General features: G+C 42.3%; 1 protein-coding gene across 3 annotated transcripts in view; it reads left to right on the top strand.

The window, feature by feature from the left end:
- CDH20 (cadherin 20) overlaps positions 1-12,693 on the top strand; it is an 82,165-nt gene extending 69,472 nt beyond the window's left edge. For all 3 annotated transcript variants that reach the window (XM_045377969.3, XM_074022522.1, XM_074022521.1), the window contains 3 exons: positions 1,783-1,900; positions 6,920-7,171; positions 11,114-12,693. In XM_045377969.3, the coding sequence (XP_045233904.1) occupies positions 1,783-1,900; positions 6,920-7,171; positions 11,114-11,619 (876 nt within the window). In that variant the 3' untranslated portion in view covers positions 11,620-12,693. The remainder of the gene's footprint in view (positions 1-1,782; positions 1,901-6,919; positions 7,172-11,113) is intronic.
- The last annotated feature ends 3,213 nt before the right edge of the window (positions 12,694-15,906 follow it).

Genomic DNA, 15,906 nt, shown 5'->3' with positions numbered 1-15,906 from the left:
TAATTTACAGATGAAGAAACACAAACTAAGCAAGCCCACCTGGGCCCTCAAACTGACCTTTGACGTCCTGGTTTCCTATGGTGGTAGAAGCATTGCTGGCTTTTAAACAGCAGGAGTGGCAAGTCTACAGGGCTGGGCCCAAGATGGGTAGGAGTAGTCTGTGCTGTTGCGTGGTAGGAGAGGAAACACATATGAAGGAGGCTGCCGTTCAATGCCTCTTCTCTATCCCCCTCAGCCTGCCAGCTCCCATTTCAGTAGTCTGTTTCGCACAGATTTCTTTAACAGCTTTTAGATCATGGTCTCCATAGACTTCATGCAACTTACTCCTTTGAAAAACATTATGGAAAAGGCAAAACTTGGCCAGTGAATCCAACAGGAAGCCACCTGACCTCCTGCTCTCCCCACCCCCAAGTTCTGCTTCTGACTCCTGTCTATTCTGCATCTCCACTCTGGGGATCCTGTGCTATCTCTGCTAGCTCTCCCTCCTGCCAACAAAATGTGACTCCCTGTGACCCATTCCCTCAGGTCTGTTTTCTGTTAACCCGACATGGCCAATGCCAACGTGTCACTCACTTCTCTTCAGGTCATGGTCATTCTTAAACAGGGGCTTCTCAAAGACAGCAATTTAGCCCTGAAATATTGGGTCAGTGATGAGGTTAAGTAGACGAGGTGAGAAGAAAATATGGGGTCAAGCAGGACTTTGCGGCACCCGAGCCCTTTGACTCAAAGTCTCTTACTTTTTAGACTGCCTAGAAACGGCTGCCCATGGTGGAAGAATATATGTTATATTGATGTCTAACATCTGAAGTATTTAGGTAACATTTATCCTATGCCTACTAACATACTCAAGCCCAACCCTAAAGCAAAATCAAATCCTGAGGTGTGTGATGGCATAGAGACTGTGCAGGGAAGTTTCACGTGGAATGGGAGAGTTCCCTTACCCCCGTTGCAGGACAGGAGTGTGCCCCGCTGCTCAAACCCCTAGGGGGAGCATGTAGACGGGCAGGTGCAGAAGTCATGGGGAGCGCTTTGGGCTCTAGCCCCACAGCAGCGTCTAGGACTCCTGAAGCCCAAGTGGGCGTGTGTTACAGTGTGCTCTCTCTCAGCTATGCCTTCTGCAGATGGCCTGTATTAGCTCAACAGACCCTGTGCCCTATCACAAGGACAGAGGGCCAGTGTGACAGCCTGAGTTCTTGCCCAGTGAACTGGAAGAATCAGATCACACATGGGCTGGAAGGTTGAGTGCAACATTTATTGAGTGGTGAAGGTGACTCTTAGTGAGATGGATGGGAAGCCGGAAGCGGGGGATGGAGTGAGAAGGTGTTCTTCCCCTGGACTCAGGCTGCCCAGTGGCCAGACTCTTCTCCGACTGTCCTGGGCTGAACTCCCCTTGTCATCCACATCATTCCACCATCGCTAGTCTGCCAGCGTCTGCTGGTGTGCTCCTCTTCTCCTCTCAACACCCAGCTGCTTGTATCTGTGGCTGCTAAGGTCTCGGGTTTTTAAGGGTACAGAATGGGGGGAGTGGCAGGCCAGAGCGGTCTTGGAAAATGCAACATTTGGGCCCAAAAACAGGAGTTCCTATTCTCACTTAGGTCCATGGAGCCCTTGCCAGGGACCCTGCCCTTCTCTACCCAGCATTTCCCTGCCCCCTCCCATATCAATGATATCCTTCCATTAGGTAAAACAACCCACCATCGCATTTCCAGGTTTGGGATTTAACTGGGCCCTGGTGCTTTTTCCTTTGGCTCCAGCTCACCTGATTTCATGTCCCTCCCTCAGCTGATCCAGACAGTGAGTGCAGTGGACCAAGATGACCCACGCAATGGTCAGCATTTCTACTACAGCTTGGCTCCTGAGGCTGCTAACAACCCCAACTTTACCATAAGGGACAACCAAGGTAATCAGGTGGATGGCTGGCTATCTATGCTTTTCTACAGCATAGACCAGCTACTTTGGGTTATGGTCTTATGCAAATAGTGTCAAAGCCTACCTGCTCTTTATCAGCAATCCTCAAGCAATTCTCCCATCTCAGCCTCCCAAAGTGCTAGGATTACAGGCATCAGCCACTACACCCAGCTTCACAGAGTCTTTTAAAGTTTTGTTTCAGAACAACAAACTCGGAGAACCCTTTGCCAACTCTAAAACTCCTTCAGTCAGTAAGTCGACAGATGTTTACTGAGTACCTGTCCTGTGCCAGAAACACTGCAAAGCACAGAGGCGAAATTCTTCATTTCCACTGGTAGCAGCCCTGTTCATATGTTCTGTAACAATGGGAAAAATCTGAGAAAGACAGAAAGTGACCTAGATTTAAAAAAAAGAAAGAAAAGAAAAAAAAAAAAAACCCTAGGGGAACATTTCTAGGCAGAGATCAAAGCAGGAAACAGTAAAAAGCTCTCCAAACAAAAAGGAGACAAAGGATAAGTAATAGAGATAAGAAAGGGCAAATACAGAACCATAAACACAGTTTCGGCACTGAAACACAGCAAGATCATTTTAGGATGATTTAGAGACACACTTTCAGGTAGGGTTCCCTATCCAGAAACTGCTCCCCGCTATAGCTTTGATGGAACAGAATTCTAGGCCCCTCTTTTCCAACGAGCATTCACAACAGCTAAGGCGCTCACAGACCCAGCACACTCTTCTTTGGGAACAGATGGGAAAAGGAAGGATTTCTGTTCTCTAGCCAGATGATTTGCTTCAAAAGAAAAGAAAAGGTCAGGGCAATGGAAAAAATAAGTTAAACTGTCAAATGAACCTCATCTGTTGCTAACTCTACTGCCAGCTAGCCATCTGACCCTGGGAAGGTTATCACTTCTCCAGACTGCAACAGCCTCATTTTCATTCCAATTCTAAACTATTTATTGCCACTGTGTAAAAATCTAAGCAAAGGGTAACAAAAACTCATGATCAGGTTAGGCACACCTGGTTTTAGTTTCAAATATCAATTATTTGAGATTAAAAGTATTACTTCAACCCCATATGACAGTTTTCTGCTGTAAAACTTGAGAATCTCAAACCTAATTTCTTCTAAATGGGAAAGCATTCTTCTAAGTCATCCCTTCAACCTCCTACACGTCATCATAAAACTACTATAATAATTCTGGAAGGAATGGCAATATGAATTATAAAGACAGAAATACTTCGATTAAATATCCTGAAGTTTTTATTGGGTCAAAATTTTGAACTATTCATTTATCTGCTTCATAGGGAAAGTATTCCAGCAAAAAGTGGTTTCAGCCTAGGACTGGCTTTAAAAAGGCAACCCTGGGGGGAAAGAATAACACATTGTAACACATTATATTTTTTCTTCAACTGTTCAGCTAAGCTGTCATTCTAATGAGTGAAACAAAATGCAGCAAAATGCTGCAAATTTCTTAAAGATGACTTTGGGCACCAATTTATGGAACCAATTCCTTAAAAAGATGGGCCACCGGCACTGGATGACTATAATAAGATGTGACTCATCTCTTGGAAGGTTTCCCAAAACAGAAGTCAGCACATCTTCAACAGAAAGCATGAACTCTTAATCTCCAAATGACAATTTATACCACAAGTATCCTTTACTGAGGCTCATTTTAAAACTGACCAAGTCTAGGCACGGTGGCTCATGCCTGTTACTCCAACACTTTGGGAGGCTAAGGCAGGAGAACTGCTTGATACCAAGAGTTCAAGACCAGCCTGGGCAACACAGCAAGACCCTATCTCTGCAAAACATTTTTTAAAAATTAGCCAGGGACGGTGGCACACACCTGTAGTCCCAGCTAGTTGGGAGCCTGAGGCAGGAGGATCACTTGAGGCCAGGAGTTTGAGACCAGCCTGGGCAATACATTAAGACCTCACCTCTACAAATTTTTTTAAATTAGCCAGACATGGTGGCATGCACCTGTAGTCCCAGCTACTTGGGAGGCTAAGGTGGGAGGATCACTTGAGCCCAGGAGTTCAAGGCTGCAGTGAGCTATGATCAGACCACTGTACACCAGCTTGGGTGACAGAGTAAGATACTGTCTCTAAAAAAACCCAACACAGCAAAAACTGACTAATATAGGGCAGATCTACTGTCAACTACCTCTGTTCCCGTGCCTGAAACATAAAGTCCTTTTATGAACACAACAGGGCACTATCTCCAGTAAAGCCTTTTTTCACTTTTCAGCTCCAAAACATTATGAAAAGAATTACGTATATATAGTACTTTACAGTTTCAAAAGTATTTTCCCATAACTTATTTGATATTTACAATAATTCTGTGAAACTTTAAGGAAGTTATTAATCCTTCTGATTCTTATTATCCCATCTGATAGATGAGGAAAGTAAGCAAATGGCCCAAGACCAGAGAATCAATAAGCATTAAAATTGGGGCCAGAAATCGGGTCCTGTTTTACCATGCCCACCCACCACACCCCACCCCCACACACAGTGTTCTCTGTCACCTTAGGAAAGAATGCTGTTTCCAAATAAGTTACTAAAGGCCTAATTATCACATTCAACAAAAATTTTCCAAGTGGCTACTATATGCCAGGCCCCTTCTAGCACTGGATTCAGCAATGTGATGCTCTGATATTTTTCTTTAATCTTAAATAACTCTTAGATCAAGAAACATATATGTCATAGATATAATACTTATATGAATTTCAGCTCTAGTCAGACTTTCTAAAAGTCTTACGACCTCACCTGGACTAAACCAAAAAAATAAAAGTTCTGATTAGAGAAAAACCTGCTTTCTGAAAAAACAAACAATTAAAACTACAAAGTGGAATTGACACTACTTAGCTATTAAGTCTGGAAAACAGAAAGGTTCATGGGTTGTGTGGTAGGTGGAAATATGAATATAATCCTCAGGTTGGCATCCCTTCTCCATTGAGAAGAAAATAAGAAGTAGCCTGTATCAAAGCAGGAAGAGATTATGCTTATCTGAATTTTTTTTGACAGTTAACATTACTAAATAAGCAGTTATATAGCATAATCGAAGGTGTGCATGTTTTGGAGATAGAGAGACGAGAGTTCAAATCCCAGCTCTGCTACTAACTAGGTTAGTGGCTTCAAACAAATTATAAAATCACTCTAGGCCTTACTTCTATTTCTGAAAAGGAGTGAGATTATTACTATCTCCAAATTGTGAAGATTCAGTGAGATACTGTACACAAAGTGCAGGTACGTGGCACATGAGCCTTTAGTAATAATAGCCGTTAGCATCAAAAGCAGGTGGAAAAGGGAAAGTTAATTAAGGGGTAATGTGTCACTCAGAATAGCCCAAGTTATGCTACAGGAACAACTACCACGAAAATCTCAGTGGCTTAGCACAACTACAGTTAATTTCTTGCTCACATTCAGCCTACTGTGGGTCTGAGCTCAGTGTCCCAGGCTGCCCCACTCTGCATCTCACACCTTGTGGTTCTTTCTCAGTAACTACAGCAAGGAAAAAGCATGGAGACTCATACATCAGCTCATACAGACTTCTGCCTAGAAGTAACACAAATCACTATTGCTCATCAACTAAAGCAAATCACACAGACATATCCACATTTAAGAGGACAGAAAAGTATAATCCTTTATCATGTCCAAAAAGAGAAGAAGAACCAGAAATATTGATGATCACTAATAATGTTTTCTTAGGTCAGGCTGTCAGAATTTTTTGTGATGTTCTCGACTCTTTCCTATGAAATATGAAACACATCCATGGGACCTCTGTGTTGGTGGTATTAGCTTTAAGAATCACTTCTTCTGTAATCCCAGCACTTTGGGAGGCCGAGACGGGCGGATCACGAGGTCAAGAGATTGAGACCATCCTGGCTAACACGGTGAAACCCTGTCTCTACTAAAAAATACAAAAAACTAGCCGGGTAAGGTGGTCGGCGCCTGTAGTCCCAGCTACTCAGGAGGCTGAGGCAGGAGAATGGCGTAAATCCAGGAGGCGGAGCTTGCAGTGAGCCGAGATCCAGCCACTGCACTCCAGCCCGGGCGACAGAGCGAGACTCCATCTCAAAAAAAAAAGAATCACTTCTTGTATGTCCTACCACATCTCTCAAATTTTTCCTCTGCTGAAAATAAACTGAGCTTTGCAAAAGTATTTCTACTTCAGAATTCAAACCTACTCCAGGAAACCTGAGAATGCAGATTTTAAAAATGAACATTCCCACAACACAGTATGTGAATATAAATGTAAACACACACATGTACACATCCCAACTTTGTAGAAAATATCTAATAATTTGACTAATCCCCTTTAAAACTGGAGGAAAGATTTCTAGTATTGATCAGGAACAAATTTTCAACAAGTTCATATTAACTGCTTAAAGTTAGACCACCAACTCAGGAGAAATAACAAGGTGTGTCATATGATTAGGAGATTTCAAATAAGCTTCTACTAAATAAGCAGGTTCTTTAGGAAGCACAGGAGTTGGTGACTGCATTTCAGAGGCATAAAAGAAAATAGTAAAAGACATGAATTCCAGTCAAAGTGGCAAAAATAAGCAATCTGCCAGAGCCACATGGGCTCCTCAGCATTCTTTTGCTGGAGGCACAAAGCAGCACTGGGGCCTTGGCAAGCTGCTGAGCAGGAACAAACAGGGACCACAAGTCACCAGTGATTGTTCTTTTCTGTCAAGCTTTCCCAGGGACATTTTTGTTAGATCTGAAGTCTGACAGTTTGCCTTGGGCACTTTATGTCACAAAGGATAAGACAGACTCAAAAAAAGGCTTTCTCTTCCAAGACTCAGGGTTTTACCTAAAAGCAAGCCAAAAGCCTGGTTTCTGAATCCAAATGCTGATGCAGGCAAACCCGTCCATGGCTGACCACTACCAGGGAATATCTGACTACCCTCTTTCCTTCTTACTCCCTGCCCCTGCCCCCTTGCTTTCCTCAATCCAAGAAATTAATTCATCTTCCCTTTTCCAATCCTGGAACCCCTCCTTCTTTCAGATAACACAGCACGGATTCTAACCAGGAGGTCTGGTTTCCGGCAGCAGGAGCAGAGTGTCTTTTACCTGCCTATCCTGATAGCAGACAGCGGGCAGCCCGTGCTGAGCAGCACAGGCACACTGACCATCCAAGTGTGCAGCTGTGATGACAATGGCCACGTCATGTCCTGCAGCCCAGAGGCCTACATGCTCCCAGTCAGTTTGAGCCGGGGTGCCCTCATTGCCATCCTGGCCTGCATCTTCGTCCTCTTAGGTGAGTAAGGGGCTGCTTTCCCTTCTGTGGAGTCCTGCCAGTGCTCACTCAGACATCCATTCATTACCTTCCTGACACAGCTATTTAGAACTGATCCTCCACACCTTGCTTACTCAAAAGGTGGTAGAGTGAGGTTGCAAAAATACAGTAAAGAAACTGAGGACAGTCCCTTCTTCAAGGTGTCTGTGGTAAGATCAAAGCACATATACTTACGAAGTATCTACTATGAGCTGGGGCACCATACAAGGTGCTAGGATTAATAAAACAGACACATCCTGGCCTTCCTGAGTTTACTTCAGAACAAAGCAGGCTTGTTTTGACATCATAGAATCAAAATTACAATTTAGACAGGATTTGATGATCACCTCTTCTAACCCCTTCATTTAAGTAATAGCTAAGTCACAAAGGGGTAAGTGACAGGCTCAAAACCAAAGTCAGAGGCAGAGCCAGGGCTGAAATGCAGGCAGGTCATACACACTGGGCACCCCTGTGGCTCAACAGCGCTGCCTTTCTCCTAAACGCTCATCCCGATTCTGGAGGTGGTATTACAGGGAAGGGAAGAGGGATAAGGTATCCTGGTTGGACAAGTGACAGGGATAGATGCCATTTCAAACAGGGTAGTCAGGGAATCCCTCACTGATAAGACCTTTGAGCAGAAAGCTAAAGGAAGTGATGGTGTGAACCACACATATTTCTGGAGAATAAGCTGTTTGGGGTGATTAGTACCCCTCCCAGGCACCATGGCCATCTAACCAGGAACGGCAACTAAACAGGGTCAGTTTTCCTCTACTGATGAAATAAGGGCATTACAGGCCAGTAGTGGGAGAGCACTACTGGGGTTAAGGAACCCTTCCTTCCTCCTCTCAAGTCATACTGCAAGGCGGCTCCCCAACTCCCTGGTATGTAAGGCCATCCTTGCAATTGTTTTCTAATTCCACACTCAAAAACAGAGAAACAAAAACACTTAAACCAACTCTTGCAAAAAAGAAAATATCTGTACGTATATCCTTGCTCTTCTTATTGAACCAATCTATAGCAAATATATCTTGCTTAGAGAAAAACAGATTTAGTAGATACTAGTATTATTCAATATAAAAGAAATCTGAGTTTTCTGAGAGAAAAAGCCCTGAGGATTGAAATTAGAATAGAGGTACAGATATTCACATACACCCTTGATCCCAAGTTCACTTCTATACCAAGAGACAGATCAAAGAAGTTCCTGTGAAAAATGTCGGCACTTGATTTTCTAGGTAGGTCTGTGGAATGTGCTTCTTAAAATACATAGGAAAATACAACATGTGGTTTAATTTTGTTTTTTTGGTTCAGCCCTATGCAAAGAGAGAAAGAGTATAAATAAGTAACCTTTCTAAGTTCTTGGATCCCTGCGTCAGACAAAATTGTTACGGTTTCTGGACCCTGACTGCATTGACAAGTAAAACCTCCCTGCAATTCCTTGAGTTTCCATAAGGTGGCATTGGGGGTCCTTGAGTGCAGAACTGGACAACCTGTAAGAGGCCTTTGAAGAAACTTGTTCCTGGGAGAAATTTCCAGACTGGCTGTCCTTACTTCTATCTTTGGAAAATGTCGAAGTTAAAAGTTCACTCTGGCCCACAAAAAGCCATCATTACAGAAATACTGATTTAAAGAGACTGGCTTGGAGAGGCTCTCAAGTTAAAAATGGTGTGCAAGGGACAATTTATTTTATCCCTCCCCACCCATGATGATGTCTTGTCTTTTGAACTGTACAGAAAAAGTAAACTGTTTTCAGGAGCTAAATTGAGCAGAGCTGTCATAAAATCCTCACAGTTTTAAGTACTCTTACTTCTAAGAGTACGCATCCCACATTAAGAATAATTCATGAAACTTTAAGATTTGAGTTGCATTAGTCAACAAAATACTACATTTTATGGACAACTAAATTAATTCTGACTTCGTGGGGTTTTTATTTCATGTCTCACATATTTATGTAGTTCCTAGAAAATCTCATAAGCTCTATGCACCATGCCTACAGTACCCAAAGAATAAACCATCCCTAGAACTAATTCTCTTCGGTCAGAGAAGCCTTTCAGCTAAATAAGACCATTTTCCTCAAAATCTGATTTTCAGGGCATTATATAATATTTGTTATTTAAATTAGATTACCCAAAAAAAAAGAAAAAGAAAAGACATGTAGCAATCTTTATTTTTCAAGAAACGGACTAGTTCTATACAAACGGCCCACTTCTCCATGACCATCAGAATTCTCTCCAGCAAGGTACTCAAAAGACTTCCAATTTTGCTTCCTAGCATTTTCCGAAATACCACCCCTACCACTTCAAGGTCACCTCTGTGAAGCCCTTCTCAGTCTCCCAAGTAAAATTCACTGGCCCTGCCTCTGTACTCTCCTGGTGACACTTGTGGCTCTAATAGCCCTTATCACTGTCTGACTTGCATTAATTATCAGCATCCATAATCTCCTTAGATTACAAGCTCGCAAGAGCAGAATCCATGTCACACTCAATATTGTTTCCCCATTGCTTAGCATAGAGCCTTAAAAATATGTGGCTTTAATAACTTTACTGAAACACAGCATGCTCACTTCGAACCTCAGGTCTCCAGCTTGCATCAATCCAAATCACACTCCAACCTTTCATGCTCGATTCAAGCCCTCACTTCCTTAAAGTCCTATTAGTCTCTTTTTCTCTAGGAATCCCACCATCCTTTTAGTCTACGCCTCGTATTTTTGCACACAGAGAAAATATACACAAGCATATCATCGTTTCCTGTGTATGTTTTGTCACCAAAGCTATCCGGGAAAATATTACATATTAATGTCATTAATCGCAATTTATAAAAAAGCACATCTACATTCAAAAAAATTTTTAAATCACTGTTGTGAGTTTTATTAGTCTGTAATCCTTTACTGCATGTACGAATGTACTCCACTTTTTCCCCTTGGATGAACTGGGGTCTTATTCTGCAGTGCTGTCAAACGGTCACTGTTCACTAGCTGTAACAAAGTACACCAGAAAAAAAAAATCAATAGCAGTTCTACAGCTAAAACCTCAACACTCTTCCTGGAAAACGTTTTCAGTCAGAGAGATAAATAGCTCAATGGGATTATCTCTATCTCTCCTTTAAACCCCGGCGAACACATTCTAGGCGGGGGGGAAATGCATTTGCTGGGATAAAATTTTATCCAAACCTGCAAGGGCACATCTAACAGTGTGGTGTTTCTTTAATAACATGATGAATTATATAAAATGCCACTGCTCATTCTCTCCCTTCCATAAACACCCTTGGGTCCAGAAAGCCACAACCGCCTAATGAAAGGCTTCTCTGAAGAACCTGAGTTTACTGGACCCCAGGGATCACTTACGTTCTGTTGTTTTTTAGAGGTATAAAAAGACTACAACTTTGGCGCATACTTAGTATTTGTATCTCTACGCATATTAAGATATGATTATATACAGAGTAGAATCCTATTAAGATGTTAATATAAGGAAGCAGCATTCCCCCTACATAAGACTTCCACATTCCACATTATAAGAAGAGAAAAGTATATTTACCATCATATAAACAGAGCACATGATCTAGTCCTTAGAGTATGTTGGTCCATAACAGGCCTTTGTGCTTTGTTAATTGGATTTTAAATCGGGTGTTAGGTGTAGAGACACACACAATTTCAAAACAGCACGCCGCTGTTAAGAGACTATATGCAATTTTTTCTAATTAAACCATTTAAAGAAATACAGGGCTTCACTGTCCACAACCTGACTTACAGAAAGAGAACAAGGTGGACTTAAATTAGAATTCCCCGAAGTTTCAGATATCCAAAAGCTATCTGAGCTCTCTCCACTCGGTAGCTCTTCCCCTAACCGTGGTCAATCAAGACTATTTCTACTCACCGCGCACACAGCCACATCTCCTCGGTAAACAGACTCTCTTTTTTCTTCCTCGCAGTGCTAGTGTTGCTCATTTTGTCCATGAGGCGGCACCGGAAACAACCATACATCATCGACGACGAGGAAAACATCCACGAGAACATCGTCCGCTATGACGACGAGGGCGGCGGCGAAGAGGACACCGAGGCCTTCGACATCGCGGCCATGTGGAACCCCCGGGAGGCGCAGGCGGGGACCGCCCCCAAGACGCGGCAGGACATGCTGCCCGAGATCGAGAGCCTCTCCCGCTACGTGCCTCAGACGTGCGCAGTGAACAGCACTGTCCACAGCTACGTGCTGGCCAAGCTCTACGAGGCCGACATGGACCTGTGGGCGCCGCCCTTCGACTCCCTTCAGACGTACATGTTCGAGGGCGAAGGCTCTGTGGCGGGGTCGCTGAGCTCCCTGCAGTCGGCCACGTCGGACTCGGAACAGAACTTCGACTTCCTGACGGACTGGGGGCCGCGCTTCCGGAAGCTGGCCGAGCTCTACGGGGCGTCGGAGGGCCCCGCGCCGCTGTGGTGACGGAAGCGAGGAGGCAGGCGCGCGTCCAAATCCAGACGTTCTCCGCAGGTGCTTCGCGGACAAGGTGCAGCCGACCACACGAGCAATGCTGTGCTGGAGAGTGAGAATGGGGGAGAGAGGGCGAACAGAGCTCTCTCTGGATCAGCTTTACTTGGGTAGATTAAGTTAAATAAGCAAAAGGAAACCCAGGAAGTAGAGGGCAGAATCTTCAATTACCTTTTTTTCTTTTCTTTTTGATTTTTCTCACACTGTGCGAAGGCCTGGAGTCCAACGTGTTATGACAAGGGTGACTTTGCCATTCGCTAAGGCGTTTGTCGCTTTTCCACCACAGAAAGGCTCTGGCCTTGGATACAGAGATGCCAGTTGAAAGCAGAAAGTTCTACTCTCATATCTGTTTTTTATCTTATTCTCCATTTAAGAGTTTTGCTGGCTCATCAAACCAGAGATACCAACCCACAAGAAAGAACAGAAAACTTGTTACTCAGTAAAATTAACCTACTTGTTCTGGGATGGATGGAATTTATCGTAACCCTTTTGAGACAAGGTTAAAACTGAATCAGCCTTGCATGGGGGTGGATGGGTGGGAGGGTGGGTGAAGGAAGAGACATTGACTTTATGCTCAAGTTTAGTGGCTGAACCAAGAGATGTTGGCATTACAGCTCATCCAACGCCATCAAGTTAGAGTGCTCGCGTCTCCTCTCAGCTCTTTAACTGTGCCCCTGCAAAATTGTTCGGAATGAAACCAGAAAGACCTGCCTCTTTTGCACTGTAGATGTCTCTTCCATGTGCCAAATGTGGAGATTAGATGCTACAAATGAAAGCCAAATAAAAAGAAGTATCTGATAAAAGCATGGGTTAGAGGGCTTTCCTAATCTGTGTGAGGTCAATCCAAGGGATGTTTACATACTGTAGATAACCTACTTGAACAAAAATCAGTATTATAGAGAATAAATGGATGTAAGAAAATTACATGTACAAGTTTTGTATATTTGTTAATAATTTTGGTAATAAATATGATGTACTGCATCTCAGTACCTTAGCACTTCTTTTAATAAAAGTTAAATAGAAGGAAAAGTCTATTGCGAATTTGTTTAATTGCTGAACAGGTAGAAGATGGCTTTGTAATCCGGATCTACCTCAGGGTCCCAGGGTTGGGGCTAATGTGTAAGGCAAAAGCAGTGGCAAAGAAGTGTGAGGCTGCATTCTATTTCAGTCGCTAACCATATGAACATTATGGTTGAAACTGTTAAGCTTTTAATGAACACCCTCCATTTCTTCATCCCTGAAGAGAGCAAAGGGTGGTTTGGTAAGATCAATGATACAATGGTGAATTTAGCACATATTTTTCATTTTGCAAAAGGGTATTACCCATAGCCGCCAATGAGGCAGGCTGCTGTGCTACTTACATCTCTATTTCATTGGCAAATTGAGCTCACAGATGGTTGCAACCATATTTTATTCATCTTTCCTTTTGCTACAGTAGCTAGCGTACTCTTCTGCATACAGTAGGTGCTTAACACATACTTCATGGCTACACGATGGGAAGGATCTCTTTGTTTGACATTCTATTACTAAAAAATATTTTACACAACAATCTTCACGAGGACAAATTGTGAACAAAATCATTGCCTGAGAGCCTTGATTGTAGCAACAGTTCTCAAATTTTAATTCATCAGAATTACCTGAAGAAATTGTTAAACTACCTCACCCCTAGATTTTCTGATTCAGTCTATTTGGGGCAGTTTGTATTTCTAACATGTTCCCAGGAGATGCTGATGCTGCTGGTCCAGGAACCACATTTTGAAAACCTCTGGTATGCAGTTACTCACTCTCCAACACATGAAGATTAAACTATATCCCATCTGCATTGGGTCCCATCTTCCCACAGAGTGGTGTTGTGAACTGTTTTCCCAGTACAACATGAAGAGTTTACAGAAATGTATGAGAAAGCTGATGAGGGTCTGGTATGCAGTAGGATGTGCTTTTTTGCATATTACACATTACATGGTACCATTACATGGTACATTAACAGCCACCAAATTCTCTTCAGCCTTCAGCATACTAACACTTTCTTCTCATGAAAGGCAGGCAGCTCTCACACATCCTCCTCAAGGATAGAGTGCAATGTAAAAATAAATACACTTAACAAAGCAAAAGAAAAAGCATGGACTTGAGTCCAAACTAGGCTTTACAATATACCAATTATATGGATGTAGGAAAATCAACCTCTATAACATTCTTCCTTCCTACCACAGCCCTGAGGATAATTTTGTGAGTATTTCACTTTGTATTGCTTGTGTTACAACTGAGAACAGCTGTTATCCTAACCACAGGGGGTTATCATGCCCCACATCCTGCAAATGTGGTCCCCATGATATTGGGCATGAAGTGATTAAACAAAATCTCCTGAATCTTCTGGTCCCTGGGAGGATGTTTAATGGTGTAATATAGGAAGTGTGAATGAAGCACAAAATAGATCTATTTCAGCTTCGTACTCTAAGCTAAAAGAGATTCCCACTCCAAATGAATTTTAAAATTCCCTTACTACTGCCACAATGTAATACAAATGCTGATCCCTCTGGGAATAAAGAAAAAGAAAACCATCATCATCTCCATACAGACAATGTGATCAGGTTAAGCTGGAGAGCTGTAAAATCATTCAGCCATTTCTTTGTCAACAGGTACAACAGCTAGCCTGTAATTTACATGTTGGAAACAGGAGAATCTGTAGAAACCAATTGATAAGACTCAATCTGAAACTGTATACTGAATAAGAGCACAAGCAAAGATAAAAATTAGCAATGAATTTTCCGCATCTAAAAAAGAGAATATTCAAGCACGGCATATAGCAAAGACAAAGATGGGGTGGTTCACACAAGAAAGAATCTATGAATCCTGAAAATGGAATTCGACAAGTTAAAAATCAGTGCAGGCACATTGATTAAAAGTTGTCATTAGTTCACTAATAATGCAGAACTAGGCCTTGATGACAGAATTCACAGTATTTCCATGTAGTGCTAGGACTATATGAATGTAAGACAGACACACTTTACAAGTAGTTCCCATTGCAGATTGACTCACTGTCATATCCATTTGTCATTTTTACAATAAAGAACCTTCAACATATTATTATACATAAATACCTAGATTAGGGAAGCTTCTGCTTTATTCGTAAAGATCAAGTTTCTGATAGAGGAAGTGGATAAAATTAGGCTAAGTGGTCCTCTTTTTTATTTTTTTAAATTATATTTTAAATTCTACGGTACATGTGCACAACGTGCAGGTTTGTTACGTAGGTATACATGTGCCATGTTGGTGTACTGCACCCATTAACTCGTCATTTACATCAGGTATTTCTCCTAGTACTATCCCTTCCCCCTCCCCCGACCCCATGACAGACCCCGGTGTGTGATGTTCCCCACCCTGTGTCCAAGTGTTCTCCTTGTTCAATTCCCACCTATGAGTCAGAACACGCAGTGTTTGGTTTTCTGTCCTTCCGCAACATTGCTCAGAATGGTTTCCAGCTTCATCCACATCCCTACAAATGACATAAACTCATCCTTTTTCTATGGCTGCATAGTATTTTATGGTGTATATGTTTCACATTTTCTTAATCCATTCTATCATTGATGGACATTTGGGTTGGTTCCAAGTCTTTGCTCTTGTGAATCGTGCCACAATAAACATATGTGTGCATGTGTCTATATGGTAGCATGATTTGTAATCCTTTGGGTATATATCCAGTAATGGAATTGCTGGGTCAAATGGCATTTCTAGTTCCAGATCCTTGAGGAATCGCCACACTGTCTTCCACAATGGTTGAATTAGTTTACAGTCCCACCAACAGTGTAAAAGTGTTCCTATTTCTCCACATTCTCTCCAGCACCTGTTGTTTCCTGACTCCTTAATGATCACCATTCTAACTGGTGAGAGATGGTATCTTCATTGTGGTTTCGATTTGCATTTCTCCGAGCATTTTTTCATGTGTCTGTTGCCTGCATAAATGTCTTCTTTTGAGAAATATCTGTCCACATCCTTTGCCCACTTTTTGATGGGGTTGATTTTTTCTTGTAAATTTTTTAAGTTATTTGTAGATTTTGGGTATTACCCTTTGCCAGATAGGTAGATTGCAAAAATTTTCTCCCATTCTGTAGGTTGCCTGTTCACTCTGATGGTAGTTTATTTTGCTGTGCTCTTTAGTTTAATTAGATCCCATTTGTCTATTTTGGCTTTTGTTGCCATTGCTTTTGGTGTTTTAGTCATGACATCCTTGCCCATGCCTATGTC

The sequence above is a fragment of the Macaca fascicularis genome, chromosome 18 (genome assembly GCF_037993035.2).
Source record: "Macaca fascicularis isolate 582-1 chromosome 18, T2T-MFA8v1.1".
NCBI lineage: Eukaryota > Metazoa > Chordata > Mammalia > Primates > Cercopithecidae > Macaca > Macaca fascicularis.
Note: the sequence above shows the minus strand (reverse complement) of the source record. Positions and strands in the feature narration are given on the sequence as shown.